The 20833-nt window shown below is 42.9% G+C and overlaps 1 protein-coding gene across 9 annotated transcripts in view; it reads right to left on the bottom strand.

The window, feature by feature from the left end:
- sema5ba (sema domain, seven thrombospondin repeats (type 1 and type 1-like), transmembrane domain (TM) and short cytoplasmic domain, (semaphorin) 5Ba) overlaps positions 1-20833 on the bottom strand; it is a 185419-nt gene that overhangs the window by 91146 nt on the left and 73440 nt on the right. For all 9 annotated transcript variants that reach the window (XR_003985282.1, XM_030428592.1, XM_030428591.1 and 6 more), the window contains 3 exons: positions 19957-20187; positions 2889-2988; positions 2344-2389 (listed from right to left, as the gene is read on the bottom strand). Coding sequence is in view for 8 of the 9 variants with exons in the window: in XM_030428592.1 (XP_030284452.1) it covers positions 2344-2389; positions 2889-2988; positions 19957-20140 (330 nt within the window). In the remaining variant the exon portion in view is untranslated. The remainder of the gene's footprint in view (positions 1-2343; positions 2390-2888; positions 2989-19956; positions 20188-20833) is intronic.

Below are 20833 nucleotides of genomic sequence, written 5' to 3'. Positions count from 1 at the left end.
AGTGATGGGGACATGTACCGAACATCCCCAGTGTCAATGACACCTTTGTCAACATGTCTCCCATTCATTTGTGAGAGCAAACTGTACATTTTAGATTGATTTCCCACCTCTCTACCTTAATTTCAACACACCAGTGAAAGTTCTGTCCTAATCCAGTTTTTTATTTATTTATTTTAAAGTTATTGTCATCTGAGGATGCAGGTTAGAAAACAACACTGCTGTGTGGGAAAAAAAGATACTAGAGAGGTATTAAATAACACTGTTTTGCATGAAAGAATTAACAAATTCACATTATCCACGCTGTTTTTACTATCCAATAACTCAAGAGTGTTTTCAGCAGCCAATTTTTTAAATCTGAAATAGCAGTGTTTCAAAAAAATGTCCAAAAAAAGAAAGCACACTAAATGTTCACAGTAATGGATAACAGCAAGTTCCCTATCTTGAAACCAGTGTGTTCTTGGAAAGTGGAAAATGAGTCTCAAAACAGGGGCTTTGGAAAAATCTCAAAAATGATCTTAAAAGCGCACAAGACACGCAGTTAATGGACTAAAACATGCGAAACCACCACTCTGCTCCTTGATACTCCGTCAGCAACGATGGATTTTCTCAGTGACCACAGATGTATCGCTGCTGTTTTGATTGAATTAGTCCATGGCGTGTTATTCAGCCTTATACTCCTTACATACTTATAGAGTTAACAGAAATGACATTACGCCTAATCAAATTAGCTGAGCAGCAGAGGAAAGCACTGGCAAACTGAAACAAAGATATCCTGCAGTCATTTTGAAGCGTGGAAACTGTTCAGCGCACTCCGGGTTATATAAAGACTCGGTGACAGTCGCGCTAGTTTAGATACACAGTCCCACAGAGTCGGGGGCTTGTCAATTGTGATGACTGATGCAACCGTATGGCAACCCTGTGCCTCAGAGCTAACACTCGCAGCTATAACCGCGCTACTTTACAGCACAATACTCACATCACCACAGGCCTCTCACAAAACACACACATTACACCCACACGGCACAGACATACAGTAATGACACTGTACGTGCATAACACAACCCTCAAATGTAATGATATCCCCTGCATCACGCAGGATAACGCCAAAGTATTTCTGTTGATTCCTGTCTCAGCGTGCACTCTCCTGCAGAAGGTCATTTCAACAGTCATGTCAATAAAGATACCTATCATTAACTTTTAGAGCACAATGGGGGTTCAGCCATTTCCCTGATCTGGGAATGTTTCTTACATTTTTAGTTAACGGCCGTTTGGAATAGATACAAGAATAAGTCTGTAGTCAGATAGTCGATAGCTGCCGTGGCTCACCAGACGTAAAGCGTTACCTACAGAGACTTCAGCTTTACTGACAGAAAATCAGAGGGAAGAGGTGTCACATTGCCGCCAGCCATGGCAGAAATGTCAATACAATTAGTGCTCAGACATTTCAATTTCACACTGATGACACATACTGTGTATATTTTGAGTTTCAGTTAAACACAAACTTGGATGAAGGATGGTTTCAGCCCAGAATAGACTCCATTAACTGTCATTAAGTGTCGGTGAGGACCCAGTTAAAGGGACTGATTCCGGTAGACTTTCCTTAAACCTTCTTTAACATTGTGAAATAGGATATTTTTCAACCTTTTAGTTAATTTCCAAGGGAAAAAAAATCGATGGATGAAGAGGCTCTTCACAGATTTGGGGTATTGGATGAAAGTAAAAGTCAACAGAAGGACGGACTGCTCGCCCGCTGTGTAGTTGCTCCTGAAGTTTGTCTCATTAACAAAAATCAGTCTTTGTGGAGTCAGAAAATATGTTGTGTTTAATAGTTCATCAAAGCCATGCGATATAGCTGTGTTCAGAGGGTTCAGGCTCTCGAAGCTCTCTGTTATATTTCTGTGATGGACTGCTCCCAGAGCAACTCATCAGATTCTGTTTACGCCCACCACAAGTCATCAGGATGTTAACTTCCGATCTGTGGCTTGTTAGACATTAGAGACAGACACAGGCTGGAACTGACCTGTCTTTTATGGACCATATTCAGAACCAACCTGAACCTGAGCTCCTACCCTGAGCCTAAACACACCTGCATGCTTAAGAGGAACTGCTGCTTTTTAAAAACTTAAAAAGGGAAAACTGTGATATAACCTGAGGTGGTGGTAAAAAGAAAAAAAAAAAAGAAAAAATACACCCTTTCTTTTGATTTTTAAACCCAGGTCCATAAACCCTGGTTTCACAGAAAAAAAAAGATATATTCCCAACCAACAATGACGTTATAACCACCGGAAAATATTCATCCTCTGCAGAGGAACAGAAGAGAAAAAGAGATATGAGCATGCCTACCTGTATCAGCGACATGTTACTGAGGTCCAGTCTGAACAGGTAGTTTCTGGATTGAGGAGAGAAGAAAAAGAAGTTTGTGAATGTGCGCACAATACGACGAGCCACTATCCAGAGAAGAATTGTTTGATATGCATATTAGGTATCAGAGGAGAGACATTCTAGTCACTTCCAGCCACTGTCAACTTAAAGCTAAGCCGATTAAAGGCCACACTGTAACTGTCCGTCAGCCTTAAGTCTTTGTTTTTAGTTTTATTTAGGTCTGAGTGCATTTGTGTTGCAACAGGGTCAAACCGGGCTGAAGTCGAACTATGTCAGCCCACGAAGACATGCACACACACAAGACACACACAAATCTAGCATGACTTATTTCTTCCGAATTTATCCCCTCTGCCAAATCCAGAGCTTGACTTGGTCCAACGAGGCCTCGGCAGAGCACTTAAGCAGCATCATTATCTGAAAAACCGCACTGTGTAAGTGAGAGGGTATCGCATTCTCAGTAATGTGCTCTGTGGGGTGAAGAGCTGAGTGGATTTACAGTTTCTTACCTGGCACCCACAATAAGCTCATTCCTAGTCAGGTCAAGGGTGAGCTGGGAATAGTCCCTCACACCAGGGTGGGAAAAAGTGGAGATCCACGGACTGAGTGCTGAGAGAGAGAGGGATAAAGAGAGAGATAAGGTTAGTACGGGATAAATCGTGTCACAACTTGTGAGGGTTAAAGCCAAAAGCCAGTTTACTGACTACGCACAAGAGTAGGCAAATCTTCATGTGAACGACTGTTGAAAAATTGGTTAATCAACAAGATCAATCAGACGTTGTGATGATCAACTGTTTAATCATTTATTAAGCAAAAATGCCTCTTCTATATATCATTGTAAATGTAATATAATCTGGAGAGTAGGTCTGACAAAACAAGCTAACTGAAGCTATCATCATGTTTCAATTCCAGAGTAAAAAGTTGACCCATTATTAAAAGTTTTTTTTTTTTTTGCAGGTTGCAGCTGTGGTGGTAAAATGTGCAGGGAAAGCTTCCAGCGCTGCAATGGTTCCTCCTGCAGAGAAGGACAAAGCTGTCGGGGCCACATCAGGCACAACAATCCTGATACAACCTGACACTGGGACAAACACCGCTCTGCGTGGTGTACGAGGCCGAAAACTCTGCACTGTTTGAAGCTGGCTTTTACAAATCAAAATTTCAAAGCCGCGGAGCACAGAGGCTGCCTGGCGGGGCTTTTAATGTCACATCGAAAACTGCGGGAGAAAAGCATTTTCTCTTCAATCTTTGTGTGACCCAGAGTGTGGACCTTTAACCGGATTTAACGCAGGAGGTTCGCAGCATAAAAGGATTTACCATATTTCCCATGCTGTACACAGTATCACAGCGGTTAGCTGGAATTCGGATTCCCTTAACCAGCTCGAAAAGCTGTGTTAAATCGCTTCCAGCTAGTTCCACAAAGCTCTGAGAAAGAACAAAGAGATCGCTGTAAATGATGAATCCAATACGTGCATGTCTGTACATTAGAGATTGTAGAGAGTGATATGTTTGTGTCAGGTTATAAAGCCGGGCTACATGCTTTATAAATACTGTAAACGCTCAATTCAATGAGAAACGTTCACAGCACTTTCTTATGACTGTGATGACACAACTATACAGTCACCACCCTCAGCCACGCCCCCCAGCACCGCCATGGTTACAAAAACACGGACATAGCTGTTGTGAAAAAAATGTGGGCGTTGCCTGCTCAGGCCGTTTGGGGATGACCAATCAGAGCAGACTAAGCTTTTAGGGATGTGGGCTTTAAAGAGACAGGAGCTAGTTTAGACAGATGGTGAATAGAGGAGCTGCAGCAGGGGAGAGATTGAGAATAATAATATTTAATTTGAACATTAAAGTGTGTAAACACTTCCTAGTCAACACCCAAAATAAATATATGAACCTGAAAAAGGAGCGCAACGTGGGAGCTTGGATACAAAGCCCCATGCTGATAACTCTATTCATTAGGAAAGCAGTCATCAAACATTTAAAACCTTCAACCTTCATTTTCTTTTAACATTAAAGTTCCTGTGTAAGCTCGAGGCTGTGGGTGCCAGACTACATCAAAGTGTTGTGAAACCCAAAACGAACAGGGGAACAACTCTCCACCATGCAAAGGGGCTGCTTTTAGTATTGATGGGGACCATATGGCTCTGTCATCTGCAGACATAAGTACAGATATGAGTGATAAAAACACTGAAGCCTGCAGCTACAGTTCACATAGCACAGTGCTCTTGATTTAAGATACAGATACGATATGACACAAACACACAAAGGGAAAGAAATACACAGAGACACACACATACTGTAATTAAGGGTGCCAGTTTTGACAGTGAAATGAGAATTACCTGCCACAATCTGTGTTTCCAGATGTTTTTTAGTGGGCTGCTGTTGGATTGAACTCGACTCTAGGTGTTGTATTATGAGCTGAGCTAAATTAGTCTGCATTTGAAAAATTGAATCAATGAATAATTAATAAAATTGCAATACAATCTTAATTTGGGGTAATAATAACTTTATTTATATAGTAAGTTCATCTATATTTTTATCCCATGAAACAGACCAAAACTATGCATATGTCTGTCTGTTGATACGTTCTGACGTCTCTACCTAGTCTGTGGCACCCACACATGCTTGTTCCTCATGAAGAACAATTTTTAAAAACCTATGAGACGTTACTAAAACAGGAGTAAATACAGCTATTTTTTCACACGAAATAATGCACTAAATGCCTGGCCCGTAGGGGCTTGAGACCCCACAAGTCCTGTAAGAATGCCAACTGTAGCATGTTCCTGAACCAAACCAAACATGGACAGCGACCCTGCTGTTTGCACTGTTTATATGCAGTGAAATCTGCAGTAAAAAGGCCAAAAAAGGAGGGAGATCTCTCAGGGCCTTAAGAGGGAACTGAGGGGGAGTAAACTTTGTAAAATGAAATTTACATATCACACAGTACTGTCAAAACCAGCTGACCCAGACTGCAATATTCACAGTCCAACTTGGTCCAATGAGTCATCACTTCCAAATCATATTCAACTCCACAGTCCTTCGGTGTGTCCTTGCCTTTACTGTGAGCTGGTTCTCTCCAAAACGAACAAGACTGAAGGACCCTGGAGGAACTTAACAAAAGGCAACTGCGCCATTTTATTAACGTGATTGATGGCGGTTGCTAAATATACGCCAACCGACAAAAACGAGGCATTTATCTTAATCTAAAGGGAATAATTACATTTTTAATAATGTTTGTGATATCAACACAGTGTTCAGCCCGCAATTGAACTGTAACATATGTGCTTAACGTAGTAGGAAGAAGTCATGACATGAGCTGCCTGAAGCAACAAAACGACACAAGCTTAATTACATCAGCAGCAGCTCCAGCCTCACTGAGAACAGAACGAGAGAAACATGAAGAGGGCACTCACAGAAGTAATGTAACCTTTAAAACTGAATATTAGACTGTAAGAAATCTGTATGCACGCGGAATCACTGATGATCTCAGCACACATAACAAATCACTGGTTGACCCAGTCTAGTTCTAACAGCACGCAAATTCAGCTTGAGGTCATCTCTCACTCTCTCTATAAATATTTATATTACATATATGCACATACATTGTCTCCATATCTCACATCGGAGCGCTCATCTACGGGTTGACCGTCGTTGACATGCAGGGTGGGTGTAGAAACCACACAAGGCCAGTGCGAGGAGGCGAACGGGACCATCTGCACATCGCTCTCTGATTAATGGCTGCAGAGGCCGAAAGCTGGAGGGGCAGAGGGGAGTGTGGGCCATCTTCAGCCTCATGGTCTTATGTAAACAGACCTCGAGTCGACCAGAGGAATCCAACAAGATCACACAGCTGCAGTTTGTGTGAACAGAGAGTGTGCGTGACTTATTACCCACTCAATTCCAGTGAACAGAAAGTGTGCGATGTGAAGTCGAAAATGAAACGCAGTTTTTGCTCCACCGTCCACTATATCACCATTCCAGATACACAGTAAGCTCTTCTTTACACTACCTGCAGACTGCCGTTAAATTGTTGCCGATGTCGAAAGAAAGCGGGCTTCAGTTGACAAAGTGTCTCATATCGTTTCTCTTAAATGCCGACCCACAACACAGGAGGGCGCTTTTAGTTTGATGTGTTAAAGACACAGTGTTGAGATGTGCCAGAGGCCCTGTACACACACACTCACGGGTATCTTTTTAAACAGGGTTTTAGAAAAAGCAAATCTCTATCCATGCGAGCGTTTTAGTGCCATTTCGGAAATAATCGCTGTCCACGCGTAACGCCTGAAATCGCATATGCCATGGCCATTCATGTACACTGGGCATGTGTGTGCCATTGAGAACAGGAAGCAGATTGTACACTTTGGAGAAAGTACAATATACGAGGCGGTGAAATGGGACCGCTCTTCACAGATGCTTCTTGGTTAATTCTTAAGCAAAACATTGTAAGCAGGTCAGCACGGCGGCGTGAGGAGTTAATGCTGTTGCACCACAGAGTTTGCATGTTCTCTGCGTCTCTCCAGGTTCCCCCCAGCTTCCTCCCATAATCCAAAGACGTGCAACACAGTTAGCTTTATCAGTTACTCTAAATTGTCTGTGAATGTGAGCGCGAATGTTCGTTTATCCCTGTATGTCAGCCCTGTGATGAACTGGCGGCCCCACCGTCGCCCCAGTGTCAGCTGGGATCGGCTCCAGCCCCTGAAGAGGATGAGCGGTTTCATGGATGGATGGAAACTGTAAGCAACCGTCTCTCTTTTCCACTATTGTATTAACCAGCTCTGTTTGTGTCATTCTATATAATGTTAAATAATATAACATCCATTCAGTCACTGTAAAAAAAAATCACAGTTTGTTTCCAAAAATCTCAGAAACTGAAATTGGTGTTTCTTAATATCTTCTTCTGGACAGTTTTCAAAAGGCTTGGTTTTCAGAGGGAGAATAAGCTTTTGTTTGAAGAAATGTCTAAGCAGCGGAATGGTCTCACATTTGGTTTGACAGTGTCATTTTTCTTCTTTCACTCTCTGTACTGCTCTTTCTTATGTTTGCAGTGTCGTCCTTTTGGTGTATGACACCTGGAGAAATGTTGAACACAGAGCTGTTCGGTCAGTTCTGTACAGAAAACTACCCACGAATCAGACCTTTCCAGTTACAGTACACATTTCCCTTGGTTTTTGCTTCCCTGAGTTCATGCAGGATCCCTTGCGTTGCTTGAGGGCAGCATTTGTGTGAAATATCACAAATACTGTCACATATTTCATGGTCACAGCAACACTGGAACAGCCAAACATTGCAAAGTTTTTCTTAATGTTACACTGCAGCTGTCTCAAGTGGTGACTGCTGGCAGAATCATTTTTACAAATCATGAATTGATTGCAACAAACCAGAACAAAAAGAAGAGAAAAAAAGTGCAGATTTTCTCCTCTTTGGAATTGATGTTCTGGTTGCTATGTGCAGCCAATCAGAGGGACTGATTACAGAGGGCTTGTTTTTACAGATACAGAGCAACAAAGCGCTCCAGCTGCTGCTGCCCAGCTTACATGAGCCAAAGCTTTTTATTTTCAACCCCTGACAAAAATACACCGGTACACCAAAGTACTTTAGAGACAACCAACTAAACTAACAGCATCAGTATGGTTCAAAGACAGCACAGGTCAGATCACTGTACTGTCGGACAAATCTTAGGTTAGCTATGTAGGTTAGATTACATTAAAGCTAAATAACAGTATTTAGGTTAAATTAAGTTAAAGGGGACTTTTGGTTTCACACCCACTTGACCCATCCAGCCTCTACAACCTTGTCACCTGACTTCCTTCTTTGCTCCTGTCATAAACAGCTGAGGCCACTAGAGGACACAACCTAAGAATAGATTGGTATAATAATGAGTTATAGAAATCAGCCAGAATTTCCTGACCCTTATCCTTTAGCCTGTGAGTGATTGAGCTTTTGGTTAAATGTCTGAAATAAGGTCTGTGGTAATGACAGGCTTCAGATATCTACACGTTTTGTTCTCAGACATAAAAGACATCATTAAATGTCCCACAATTGATTTATAAAGCTTTTACGTATATGTCATGAAAGTGCCACTCCAGTGTATTTTGATATTTTTCTGAGTCTTTTCCTGCCAATGTTGATGAAACTCTGCCAAATATCATTTGACAAATAACTTAATTTGTGCTCGAAGTCACTAACTATAAGCTGCTAATGTTGAATAATGGCATTTGATCATAGTAGGGGTTATAGGGGGATTAGGGGTTCAGCTGTACAATGTTCAGTTTATAGAAAACGTGTATAGTAATTGTGTATAGTGTAGTAACAGTGAACTGGTTATTAGCGCTGTGTGTGTTAGATACAACAGGGGTTCTAAAAGCAGCGTGGCTCCTTCCAGCAGTGCGTAGTGTGTGAGTGGTTAAGCAGGAGAAAGGGAGAGAGAGCTACAGTGTTCTGAGAAGTCGACAATGTTCAGTACAGGTTCCAGTCTGACCATGAATTAACTTCTGTGCTTTAATGCTAGTGACGCTGATCTTGTTAAAACGGCAGTCTGGTTGCCGTGGTGATAACTGCGTACGACCATTAACCACGCCCCCATTCTCTGTTTCACTGTTGACTGTTTAACGGGAAACAAGACCTATTGGCGGGGGGACTGCATTGTTTGGACTACAGAGGTTGTCGGGAACATTTAACGTCACCGCAGCCGACACAGAGACTCATCTCCTCACTAGTCCATCTTTACAGGCCAACTTTCGTTACAAACTATTCTGACTCCAACTTTACAGCTTGTACAATGTTCAGTTTATAGAAAACGTGTATAGTAATTGTGTATAGTGTAGTAACAGTGAACTGGTTTATTAGCGCTGTGTGTGTTAGATGTGTAAGGATACATGAGGCATGAAGTCTTTTCCTGTGTTTCTCCTCCTTTCTTCCAAAGTCACCCCACGTTGCCAAAGAAGGGAGAAGTTAGAGGTTAAAGCCGGCAGACGTGAACAGATTATTGTGACGGGAGGAATGTTGTGGCAAATACATAAAACAGAGACAGGAGGACTTCTGCTCATAAAAGGTAGAAGGCAACCTGAGGCTGATCTCAGTCCAGTCCCAGGGTAAAATATAGCTGCCGTCAAATGAAACCAAAGCCCCGCCCCCCCCCCCCCCCCCACCTTACATACTACGTATATTCTGGAAAACATCCAGAAACAGAAAATGATGCCATTTAGACAAATGACAGACTGTTAATGTGACTTATTCTGCCCATAAAATAAGACCATTAAAACAGAGCATATGACATGAACCATAAAATAAGAAAGTGCAGTGGAGAGATAGATAACAAGAGAATTATTCCCACAGAAGCATTATGCAGCTTACAGTTAAAACAGGAGCTGCTAAGTGTTCACTTCAGAGGGTTTAATGCCGAGCATAAATCACTTAAATCCGAACTGAGAAGCATTATGCCCATATAAACATTTCCCCACATCATGAATATCTCTTCAAAAGCTTGTAAAAAAAAAATAAATAAAAAATGCGAGGCATGGCTGATTGTGATTCAGAGGCGTGCAGGAGAGCTGGGGAACCCTGAGCTTGTTTACTCTCTTAGAGAGGCCATCCTAACAGTGAGGGGTCTTTCACTCACTGACATTTATCCTCCTGCTTACAAGTGGTTTTATACGCGCTGCTCACGTGTTCCCCTCATAACTGTCTGGCCGGCTGGTGGGGCAAAGAAAGGACAATAAAGCAGGATGGATATGGATGCCCCCACCCTCATGGTTGACTCACAGGCCCCAAGCTTGACTTGATGAATGATTATTGCGTTTCTTTCCCTTCTGCAATCGGTGGGGCAGACGGATTAATGCATTAGCCCGTGGCTGCCAGAGGGATGAGGAGACGGATGAGGACAGTGGCTGAGACATTCGTTTCACACAGACATAAATCATAACCTCCCTATCTCCTTCCATCTAACAGTTTTTAAACATTCGGCTGCTTCCCACACAACCAGCATGTGGGCAGAGTGAAGTGGCACCCCGACTGATCTGAGTCGCTATTAGAGCTGGTCTGGATGGAGAGCAGTCAAAGCTGGAAAATGCCAACATATTATGGAGCTGAGGGAATGAAAGCACAACATACTGTGGATCCAAAAAAAAAAGCCCTATGTCTGCACAAACAAACAAACAAACACACACACACACACAGAAAAACCACACAGCACCAGGAAAATCTGATCCGTTTATCGCTTTAAACCTGATGGAATGTGAGATTCCCTCAAGTTTGAGCTCAGAGGAAAGTCGATTTGATAAAGATCCAATCTTAGCTTCATCTAATCCCTCCAAATATCAGCCACTGGGCTCGTCTGCCAGCCCGCCCATCAAACTTTGTCCATCTCTGAGCTGGGAGGACAGTGTCAGCCAGTAAGGGCATGCTGCAAACTCAAATATGATTTTTGAACTGAAATGTTTCACAGATGTACCATAATAGGCTTATAATATGTCCTCTGGGGACCAGATGTTGAAGTTTTGATTCATAATCAAAGGGAAAAAGCAGAATCCGACAGTTGAGACGACAAATTTGAACTGAACGAACGGCGTGGTAGAGCCAGCCAAGCGACAAAGCTAACCCTAACTCTGGAACACACGTTTTAAACAGCAAGGCTCTGAAGATGAGACAATGACAACTGAAATTTCAGCGACATTTCTAATAAGAAGATGCCTTGGTGATTTCCTCGTGCTTATTATGAGGTTTTGTAGTTCTGAGTAAATTGTCTCAACAACTATTGGAAGCACTGCCATAAAACTGGCACACATTCCTATTCAACTCAAGATGAATTGTTTTACCTACAGCTAATCCTTTATGATTTCATAACTGCATCACCAATAATATTGGATTCCCATTGTCTCAGCTGTACTTCTGTGCTAATTAGCAAAGTCTATCATGTTTACATGTAAAACTAAGGTGATCTTTAAAACCAATTGTGTATTTCAGTGAACAGTTATTTTTCTTTGGCTTTTTAGATTCTCCGCAGCAAACGTTCACCTAATAACTTCCTGCACAATATCACATTTTTTGATCATTACCATTATAATCAGGCACCTAGTTGATTTCTCCCCTCGGGCGCTGCACTGTTAAATGAGCTGTGAATGACACATATTGTACTAAAGGTAGCTGTCGATCATCGTCATCCTTCAGGGGGGTACACAGGAACACAATGTCTTGCTAATGGGAATAAGACTGGCTGAAAAGAGGTAATATTAAAAATGGTTATCTTCAGGGCAAGGTGGTTGATCCAATATTGTTAACAATTCGAAATGGGTCACACGAAGACTCGCTTCTATCTGCCATCTGGCAAATAACTCTGTGAATGAAGGATCACCTCCAGTGTCAATTAGCTCAAATGTGATTGCATTGTGAATACATTTAGCTCCTCAAACAGACAGAAATGTGGAAATAACGGCGGTGGCTAAATAATGCCACAGGAATGAATCTATCCTGCAGTATAAATTTACATACAATATCCATTTACTATCATAAAAATGAAGCTGAAGCTGCACCATAAATGCCACATTTCCCCACATTTTCTATTGTTCGGCACTGAAGGAGCACAACTTTCCCTCGAGTGCCAGATCCTTTCACACCTCAGCCCTATCTGTCCAGAATCCCTTCAAATATGTTTTGTTTGGTCTTCTTCATATCACTATTCGCCCTTCCTCGCACTCCAGTCCCTACCCCTGTCCCGCTCCTCACTATCTCTCCTATCCTGACTTCTGGTTTTCACTGTGGCTGACTTTCAGCGGGTGATAGTTTGAGAGAGGCTGCCGTGCCTCAGTGAAGCACAACTCTCCCTCTGTCCCTCCATCCTTTCATCCCTCCACTGCTCCATCCTCCCCTTTCCCTCCTCCCACCTCACTGAACTCAGACAGAGGGGTCCGTAGGTTGCGGGCAGCGCTGAGAAAGAGCCGGGAGAGACTGGGGACTTAGCAGCCACAGGAGGGACGGCGCCGGGGCCAGGAGGCTAATAGCTTTGCAGTCGGCAACCGGTAAAGACGTCGGTCTGCTCCTCACAAAACCAACGGTGAAGGAAGAGCCGGAGCGACTGACAATCCACCGTGGCTGTGTTATAAAACTGACAGACGTGTGGGCAATAATCTCGGAAAGTGAGTGTGACAGAGAGTCAAAGGTAGAACGATTCTGTATCTGACGTTTTGTGAGAACTTTTGGCAGTCAAACAGAGGTATCCATCACGGGAAATGTTGAGCAATAGCCTTATTCAAGCGGCTGTTGTAATGGTGCTTCAACTGTCGCCATATTTGAAGGAGGAGCAGTGGCACTCCTGAGGAAGAAGAGCTGAAAAATAATAATATCAACAATGATTGTCCGACAAGCTGTATTGGTCACATATGAGGCTGACTGATTATGGCCTAATTAATAACAATAATGAGCGGAGCTGAGCCTAAGAAGAAGGCACACTGATGCAGAAATGTCAGCTCACAGAACAAAGACTACGCTGCATTTTAATCATCATAAAGTGCACGTTACTAGACTTGTTTCCTCTAATCTTCCCATCGTCAATTATTAAGTAACATAAATAATTGTATTGTTACAGTTAATCTTTTCCTGTTTAGTGCAAACTGACAGATAAATAGCTGTTAGTCTCATCTAACTCGCTCACATTCTGTGTTTTGCCAGAATAATCACATTTTATAAGAAGTTGGTATGAATGAAAGTTGAATGTTTATTGGGGTCTTATGAAGAATTACTCATTGGCCCCCGAGTGGTGCCATCTGGAGTCGACAGCGAACGAGGTGGAGGAGGGACTACGCCTACTGTTTGTTTCCCAACACCAGTAGAGGCAAAAGAGAGCGCTGCCAGACGGACTGGCTGAGAAGACGCAACTCAAGACTGAACTGGACAGCAGCAGTCCATTGCAGTTTCTCTACCCGATCCTGCATGTAAAATAGTGCATGTGATGCTGAGGATGGTGCCCGGATCATAGTGTGTGGGTCACTACCTGGCAGATACACTCACAAAAAATATGAGGAAACAAAATACAGAGGAAAGAGGAGCTGCCTCTGACCAAGACTCTTTAGCCCAAAATGTTTCTTTCAGCAGTATATATGTTCTTAAATAGATTTTCTTTGTGCAAGAGAGAGGAGACTTAGATAAATGTCTAACAGTGTTTTGTAAAGCAGAGAAAGACCTTGGGTTTGTGCACGGGTTTCATTTTTGCTGCTCGGCAATCAAATGAGTGTGATTCATCCCGTCTGGACAGCCGAGACAATGCTGAAGACACTAAGACTGGAGAGAGACAGTGGTGTTGGTTTAGCAGTATGAAAAGAACGTGAGAGAGGGTTAATAAAACTATGCAACCTTGTGCTTCTGCAGCCTTTCTGTTCAAGTCAGACTGTAGCCATTTCAGAAGTGTTACAGAGATGCTACCAGGTCTGTTGTAGTAAATTTGTGCCCTTGATTTTTGAGGAAATACAGCTCAGGGTGTTATTCAAAGCAGAGGACGGAGTGTGTAATCACCAATGCATGTACACAATGAGGCACATTTCTGAAAGGGACAGCACGGACACAGACGAGCGTTTTTCCGGCTGCCTATCTTCTTTTCAGTTAAAGTGGCAATAAAGCCTTTAAATGTTTTCTATTCTCTGACCCTGTTTGCTATCTCTCGGGCCTGCATCAGATATCCTGACACACCATCAGTGGGTGAGAGGCTGGCCCCAGCAGCATTCTTAACTCAGCTCTTTTCAGCTGCCTGATTGATGGCTGCAAACACACCGCGGCTCTGATAGCACCACTCCAATTAAGGCCGCCTCTCTAGTCACGAATGACGAAACAGAGACAGGAGGCAAAGGAAGGCGAGAATGTAAAATGAGAAAGAAGTTCAGAAATTCATGGCGAATACTTTTCCCTATAAGTGAACAGTTATGTCTTTCAGGGGCATCGCTCTTGTGCTGCTCAAGAGCCCCTCAGACAGCGCCACGGCGGCTAAACGACAGCGCCATTACCCAAACGATGAGAGAGACAGAGGGACTCAAACAAAGTGCGCAATACATTTTTCGGACTATTACGGAGGGTATAAAGAGCAGGCTGAGAGAGAAAAGGAGTGATGGAGAGGGAGAAATGGCGGTGGTGACGGAGGAGGACAAGAAAGGGAATATGAGAGGAGGGACATGGGGAGAGAAGAAGGGAAATGAATGAGGGAGGAGGGCGATAAGATGGGTCGAGGAGGGCACCAGAGAGGGTTTGAAAAGCAAATGGGGGAGACAGGATCTGCAAGGAGTTTTACAGGAAATGAGCATGGACACTTGTTGTTTGTATCCTCCTTTGTCTCTGTTCAGAGCGATTTGAGCAGAGATGACCCGGGCTCAGAAGCCATTTAGCCCATCTAATAACTCCTCATCTTCCCCGTGAAGGAGATAGTGGAGCCGGAGCCAAAGGTCTTATTATCAACCATTACTTTCGTACAAAAACTCTCTTGTGGAACGTCTCGTTGCTGTGATGGATATTGCTGGACTGGGTGTGATAAAGGGTGCAGACTTTATCTATTTCTCTTAGGCACACTATCCAAAACCAGTTATTTGGACCTCATAACATAAAGCACAACTGACTCCGTAAATTCCCCAAACAGACTCCATATCTAGATTCAGAGCGTTCCACTTTTTACCCCCATGCCATGCTCTTATCAGACTCGCGGTCTGATGCTGAGAGCCAGTATCATCCATCTGAATCATGAGCTGGCGGCCCGAACAGTGTGTGCCTGTGGGCGGAGGTTACGTGATTCCAATGCTGTATTCCTGCACTGCATCTGTGGTGTGGCTGACATGAAACACCGGCACGTTCGCCACAGCAGCAGACATACAAACATGCAGTCTTTGAGTGCTCGTGGTTTGTTCCAGCAGATTGGAGAGACATGATGCTGTCGAGGTGAACGTGATTCTGATGGAGAGGTGTGTGATGCTCCGTGCGCTGGATGTTTGTCTGAACTGTCTTCTGCATCTTCCTCTGATCCAACAGCGCTGTCAGCTACAGTATTTACATCCCGTCACATCTCCAGACAGTGTCTCTCAAATCTTGTGGTTGTGTTGTGACTGATGTGGTGCAACGGGCGAAAAATCATGTGTGTGCTGTTAGAATATTTTCAAACCAATCACTTGTCTCGGTACTGGGCTTGTGAAATCCTTCCTTAAACCTACAAACCTAGAGTTCTGTGTGCGAATACTAGAACATGTATAATCAATTTCTATACTTTGTTCAATATTAATTTCACTCCATGTAATCTGAACTAAATTGTACAATGTATTAAGAATTGTACAATTTTCAAATCAGTCATTTGTCTTTTACTTTTGACTGTGACTTTTTTTGTCCTGTTTCTGCAATGTTACAAAAGGAGTTGTACACATGTGTTCTTATTACCAAAGCAGCAATCAATCTTTATAATGACATTATATAAAATAACAATATCTTCTCAAGCGTTTGTCAGGAAGAGAACAACAGAAGAGTGAATATTAGACTGACATTGACACTGAACAGGACTTTCACCAGGGAGGCTGGTGTTAAACCATCCTGTGTGAAACCTAAAGACAGCAGTGAGCTCATTTAACTTTATTGCACGACTGTTACGTCGCTTACATAACATAGCTGAAGTTATCTGCGTAACGTACGTGACTGAATTCAAGTTACACAAGTAACATACTTATCTTAACCCAAAAACTAATCTTCTCTCAAAGCTAGTCCTAAACAGGCAGTTTTGTTGTCTATACCAGACCAAGCTGCAACCATACGATGAAGCTCCTGTACACCTGTCGATGGTATGCTGCAACCCCCATGTTGCACATTCATCAGGTGGACGGAATCACAAATCTAAATAAATGATAATGTCGCCCCTTAGTATGTGTTAATAAGCAACTGTCTGCTAACATGCCAACATAAAATGTGATAATATGTAAATATTGTGTCCACATATTGTTTCCTCTGCCCCCTCATGGCAAAAAATTAGTCAGAGCAGTTTGAATAATGAAAGAGAAAATGACGGTGAAGCGTGAAGTTATTTCCCAGTGTCACTTGTAAGCATCCATCATGGTTTACAGACTGACTCTTCATCATGGCTGATAGAACAATCTGAAAAGTTGGACCAAAAGTTTTACTTTAAGGAAGTTTATCTTTTTCTAGAAGAGGCACAGGATTAATCGTCTGTCCGCAGACCTTAAAACATTTGCTGTTCAACTGATAGATGCATCAATAAAGATGTCAGTGTAAATTATCAACAAAGTGTCCATGGAGCCATAGTGGGAATGCTTAAATGCAGGATGGAGCAGGGCTTTACAGCAGGAAGAGCTCCAGTGGAGAGACTGACTCTGGGAGATGAGGATGACTGATCCCTTCACCATGTTCAGACACAGACAGGATTCAATCTCACCACATTTCACACAACATACAAACACGAACAATGACTTGTCATTACAGGCACATACACTTAAAGCACGTATAGATGGCTTACACCCCTGCATTCTCAAAGTGAAATCGCCTTAGCCGGCTCTCTGGTCTCCTGCAGGTAACTGAGGTATCGCTTCAACAAGCTGCTATAAAACGCTCATCAATCACGGAGGCTAATCTCAGGTTCTCGCTGACACTTTCATTGTGCAGGCCTTTTCTATACGGCTGCTTCCACATAATGCCCCGCTCTGCCTGCTTTGACAGGCCAGCAGCCCTGCAGCTCCCTGCCAGGAGAGCCATTCTCAAGTGGCACGCCTTTGAAGTGAAGCACCGGCATGGCTCGGGCTAATCTGGACATCTGGAGGCCTGGTGGGTGAAGCAGGACAGAGGCAGTGACTCAGCATATATAGGTGACCTCGGCTCAGCTTTGTGGGGAATGAAAATGGCCATTTCGCCAGTTCAATGGATTGAAAATCCAATAGAAAGAGGGTCCAGTTTTCAAACTTAAAACTGCTATTACACAGAAAACTGGGACCAAATGGCACAGAGCTCTTTATGTCCATCTTCAGTTCCATTAGCCAGAGTTCAGACTGACAACATGGGTGAGCTGGCCCTCGAGCACAGGGGGACTTGGAAGGGAACAATTCCGCTGTGCACAAAAAAAAAAGAAACGCAGAGCCTTGAGGAAATGTCTGCAATATGGTCTGGAGGGGGCAGAGTATATTTCTAATCACAAGAAACCCTTCTGGCCACCTCTTCAATTTTTCTGTTTCCGCCCCCGATCCCCACCAGCGATTTTTTGGTTCTGCAATCTTAGTCACCACGCTCGGCAGAAGGAACACAAACAACCCTATTCAAAAATAAACACAGCAATTTTGTGCGTGTTTACCTTTCATTCTGCCGCATCTATCTGTGATTCTGTACCCCCAAACTGTTCTGTTCCATTTCACGCCGAGAGGAAGACCTTGTTTCTTGGCCCACTGTACAGATGAACGGGCTCGATAGCGAGCGCCATTATGCTCCACAATCATTTCTATCTTGTCCCCTCTTGCTTTCTGTTGTTCTTTTATAGCGGCTTGCTGACCTGCCTGAATGCCAAACGGTGAGGTTTTATTGCAGCCGGTGCAGGGACGTGTTTATGAAAACATTTCATTTTGTGGCTGTGAAGAAAGTGGCATGTATATGTTCCTGCACGTAAACAACATAAGCATGGATACAGAGCGTTACAGCCAAGATATTAAAGTCTGTCAAGCATGTATAAAGATAACTGTCTCCCCTAAGATACATGATAGCAATCATTTGCCGCATTGAACCTCATTCAAAACACATAAAGCAGGCACAAACCATTTCATTTGCTGTGTTAAGAGGTGATAAGAGAGATATTTAACCACAACAGCAATCAGGGTTCCAGGTGGATCCCAGTCTCACTGTGATGTTCACTGCATCCTGCGGCTTATTTTCAAACTCCCTATCTTAACTTTCCTATCACCTTTAACTTTTTTACAGAACCACGCTGCAACCCACAGAACTGTTTTCTGCTTCAGGGTTTGTGTGTAAGCGCCAAGTAAGACCACTGACAAATGAAAAAAGTTGACCTTTTCTGGTTTCATTAGATAATTTTCCAATCAATATACTATAAACAGAGAATTTCTTCCTCCTTGTATGATTGTTTTTGGTTCACCGGGTCTAGAAGGAAGCCCTCGCCCTGACACCACAACCTGACATTTACTATTGATTTTTTTTGGACTGTTAGAAAGATTTTTGTTTCCTTGACCTAAGGTCATAGAGAACATCAACATTAATGATAATTCCTATTGAATGAAACTTAGTTCTCAAAGTTGTGGCCATCACTTTATCAGTTAGGATGACTTTTTGCTCACCGAAGTGACTGCTGATATGTTGTACGCATGTACGCAGTAGCAACCAAATCTATTATTTAAAACACTTTATTTGGCTATAAGTGTAAAAGAAAGCCCACTCATAAGAGAACTGTGCGTGAAAGTTGAAGCAGGAAGTAGATCTATAAACTGAGTGATGTTTACAACGGAAAGTTTGGGCATTCATTGTACAGTTTCCTGTTCCAAAGAAGTTTGATTGAATGTCGACCGGCCATGATGCCACCACCCTACCGTTCTGATGTCTCAGGTTTGGCATTACTGCTGCCACCATCTTGGCTGTTGGAGCTAATGTGAGCATATTTGGATAAGATGGTGTTGCCTTGTCAATCACAAGGTAGCCACGCCCTCAAGCATACCCTGATTTATGTCCATTTCATTTAAATGGGAACATAATTTATAAAATGAACATCATGCTGTGTTGAAGAAGATTTGAAACTAGTGATTGAGACCGAAAACTCATTAGGAGACCGTTTACTGGACTAAAAAATCAAGAGAGAATTTGGCTCATTCTCTCATTAGCTTACATGTAGTCATATTTCTGTATGAAACATGTGGTGCTGCCCCCTGTTGGTCAATAGAAACAATGCAGGTTTTAAGACCTGGAAGCTTTTTCCAAATGTTATTCAGTTAACGTTTACAATCTGAGTGGTTGATTATGTTTCTGATCATATCTGGCTTCTTTTCAAAGATGTTACTATGATCTCTGAGAGTCCTGCACAATGTAAGACTTGTTGCAGTGAAGCCTAATATCACAGGTGTACACTTGACTACAATTCTAACAGGATTTTGAGAGTGTCAGTGTTTGTGTGAGCAGACAAAGCACTGCAGTGGCAGCGGTACAACAGGATGAAAGACAGAATTAGCGTGTCCCTGTTTCCAAAAACATTAAACGCCTGTTATCAACTGAAATTTACACTAAAATAGAGAATAGCAGCTTCTTTTGGCCTATTTTGATCAGCATCAACAGCTGAACAAGCTATTTCATAAACTTAAGACACATTTGTGCTGCAGGGAAGAGCCTGTTCTCTCACTTGGCTCTCAATCCAATGCTCTTTTTTTAAAAAGGGCTATAAATCTTAAATCGTAAAACAGGCCACCTGTGGTTCAACAGTGTAGAAAATAAGAGAGAAATCTGTCTGAAAGCAAAGGCTTACGTAACCAGACCCTGCATTCTCACAGATTCTTCCATCCATGTAAACGTAGGTTATACTATTATGGGACGTTTATATTAAACATGTGGTAATCAATGATGTCTGACCTTGGATGGAAACCTTTGGATGTTCTTTCTTCGTGCACTCTGGTTGGGTCAGCGGGTCAAACAACGATGCAGTCGGGGTCGTCGGGACAGCAGAGTTCTGCGTGACGGCAGCTGGGAGGAGAAGGAGGAGCAGGAGGAGGCCGGCCGCGGACGGGGGCGTGGAGTCCTGCGAGGACGCTGTCATGGTGACGACCTCTCCTCTAACTGCCAAGGTGGGCCTCTGGGATACAGCTGCAGGAGAGAACAGAGGATTTCAGCACGGCCATGCAACATTTGTACACCTGGCTTCAAAAGGGAGGAAGAATTCTCTGAGTCACTTCAAAATCATTTCTTCTCTCCAACTTTCGATTCCCGGGGGGCTCGAATCCAACACAGAGGAACAGAAAGAGAATGAAAAATAATGCAAAGGTATAAAATTTTGGGAAAAGCACATAACCGTGGGATGAAAGCAAGGATGTTAGGTAACTAGAGGGTGGCTGGAAAGACGAGATATGAAGCGGAATAAAGTAAAACACAGGGAGGGAGAGTGTGAAGGACACAGTGTGGAGAGACAGCCGCAAAAACTCTCACGCTTCAGCAATGAGCCATCTCATAGAAATACCTAACCTCTAAATAATTATTTAAGATGTGCAATTAAACTTTGGGAGTTAATTTAATGGCTGATTAAAATGAGAAAATTGAAAGCAGTGGTGGACTGCTCAATGAGGCGGAAGTTTCCACAAGCCAGTGAAGCAGAAATGAACTCACTTAAAATGTGTGACGGGGAAAAAAAAACTCCTCAAACAACTATTTGCTTTGATTCCTGCACGCTCAAAGATATTCATCACTGCAAGCGTGATACATGCCAACACATGAATAATGCCCGGTCATTCTCTGA

The sequence above is a fragment of the Sparus aurata genome, chromosome 9 (genome assembly GCF_900880675.1).
Source record: "Sparus aurata chromosome 9, fSpaAur1.1, whole genome shotgun sequence".
NCBI lineage: Eukaryota > Metazoa > Chordata > Actinopteri > Spariformes > Sparidae > Sparus > Sparus aurata.
The sequence above is the reverse complement of the archived record's forward strand: the minus strand, read 5'-3'. Positions and strand labels throughout refer to the sequence as shown.